The 1,955-nt window shown below is 41.8% G+C and overlaps 1 protein-coding gene across 1 annotated transcript in view; it reads right to left on the bottom strand.

Moving 5' to 3' along the window:
• The window catches only part of tmem97 (transmembrane protein 97), a 4,440-nt gene extending 2,911 nt beyond the window's left edge, over positions 1 to 1,529 (bottom strand). Inside the window, exons 1-2 of the mRNA XM_015385005.1 lie at positions 1,277 to 1,529; positions 1,055 to 1,199 (exon numbers count right to left, since the gene is read on the bottom strand). Coding sequence (XP_015240491.1) covers positions 1,055 to 1,199; positions 1,277 to 1,390 — 259 coding nt within the window. The 5' untranslated portion in view covers positions 1,391 to 1,529. The remainder of the gene's footprint in view (positions 1 to 1,054; positions 1,200 to 1,276) is intronic.
• Positions 1,530 to 1,955: the final 426 nt, after the last annotated feature.

The following is a 1,955-nucleotide window of genomic DNA, read 5'->3' as shown; positions in this document are numbered from 1 at the left end:
AGGATGTAGAAATCATTACTTAGATTATTAAACTTGGAGCCAGACCGACAGACGAGGAAGGATCAGTTTAACAAACCTATATTTAGACCAAAGATTCAGTTTAATATTTTCCTGTTGATGTGATTTTTGTCTGGTTCGTTGGTTTACTTTCATTTTTATGGATCTAAACTGTAATGTGTTTGTTGTTCTTGCCACAGGTTAAATTTGAACATTGCTGAACCAAAAGTATGAAGCACAGAAACCTTCCCATAGATCAGCTGAATGTTCTTCCAGTAAAGCCAGATGTTGCCTGCAGAAGCTGGAGCTGCGGTGAAGAAGTGATCCGATCATCTGACCACGAACTGAAGGTCAACTAACTCCATTTCTATGGGAGGGGCGGACCGGCCCTGATTTAAACCTTATCAATCTACCGATAACATTTTTATCCCTAATGGCAGCAGCGCCACACGCTCAGAGACGTCAGCTAACAAAGTACAAAGACTTTACTGAAGCAGACATGTTGACTTTCTATACTTAACTTTTTACTTTCTACTCCTTACAGTTTAAAAATACACTTGTTTTATTCTTGTTTCATATAAGCTCATTTTCATTATGGCCTGTTGATATTTCAGTACAATTATTAGTTTCATCCAGACAATTTCTTTGTGTTTGGTCTCGGTGCTGCCCCAACTTGTTGCTAACCACAAACCAAAATGGTGGAAGTCTAAGGAAGTTATCATCCAGCATTGCAGAAAATGTTCCTCTAAGTAGAGCAGTAAAGCTTCTGGACTTAACAGTTTTTACTTTTACTTTTACTCTTTAAGCATTTTTAAAAATGCGACTTTTTTGTTTTATCCTCTAACTTCTATAAAATGTTCTCAAACAGCAGGATTTAAACTGGAGGAATAAACATGAATACTTTAACACCTCTGCTCTCAAGTAGCAGAGGACACCCCTTCCAGATTATAATCTGATCTAATCTAAACCTGCAGCTGAACACCAGGTGTTACTGTCAGACTTTCTCTCATTTAAAGGTTCCTTTGGTGAAAGTCCTTCCCATGCATTCAGCACTCACCTTTCAGGAAAGCATAAGCTGCGATGGGAAAGAAAGGCATCTGCAGCACAGCCTCACAGAACACGAAGGACTTGAACCAGTGGGGGGGGTCCAGCACCATGGGGTCCTTGAACTCCTCAGCATACCAGCTCAGAAGGTCCCTCAGCTGATGGGAGAACTGGATGAAAACTCAGGGAGCTGGAGGGGCCCTGGGGCCACACAGAGGGAGGGGGGGGGACTTACCGGCTGGGGGTAAACATGTCCGGGCAGCAGGGCCTGCAGGTCAATCAACAGGGTTATGGGAATATGAGATGCAAAATAAAAGAAAAAGATGATTTCTAAAACACGAAGAGCCATTTTCTGTGCGCGCGCCAGGAGCAGACAGAGGGAAGAATCAGGGTCCAAAAGTCCGCCGCGACCTGTGGCGTAAAAACGCACGTTCAATGCCGGCCTCCTATTGGCTGACAGGCAGAGGTGTCCCTGAACGCACCACCCCTTCCTGGCTACACAAGATCCAAACTGAAAAATCCTACTGTTGATTCTATAACTTATAGCTACATCTTTTATATATACATCTATATTTTCCTCTGAGTCTAAATCCTAGATGTCAGATTTAAATCTTTAGAAGATATACTGACCGTGTGGCCACGCCCCCAACCCACTGGAACCAATAGGAGGAGGCCTCTCATCTGACCCAGCCACCCCCACCCCCTCAACTGGGGTGTGGATTTAAGATCTATTTGGATATTTACACATAGATTTAAGATTTACAGAAAAAATACATCATCTGTTTATAGATATAAGATTTAAACAGATATATCTACATATAGATTTAACATTTACATTTATCGTTTTCTCCCTAAGTGTTAGAAGAAAGCCCCCAAGTGTGGAGAAAATGAGCTAAATTATGTTACTATGTTTT

Source organism: Cyprinodon variegatus, unplaced genomic scaffold (genome assembly GCF_000732505.1).
Source record: "Cyprinodon variegatus isolate N-32 unplaced genomic scaffold, C_variegatus-1.0 Scaffold329, whole genome shotgun sequence".
Lineage (NCBI taxonomy): Eukaryota > Metazoa > Chordata > Actinopteri > Cyprinodontiformes > Cyprinodontidae > Cyprinodon > Cyprinodon variegatus.
This window is presented reverse-complemented; position numbering and strand designations above follow the sequence as displayed.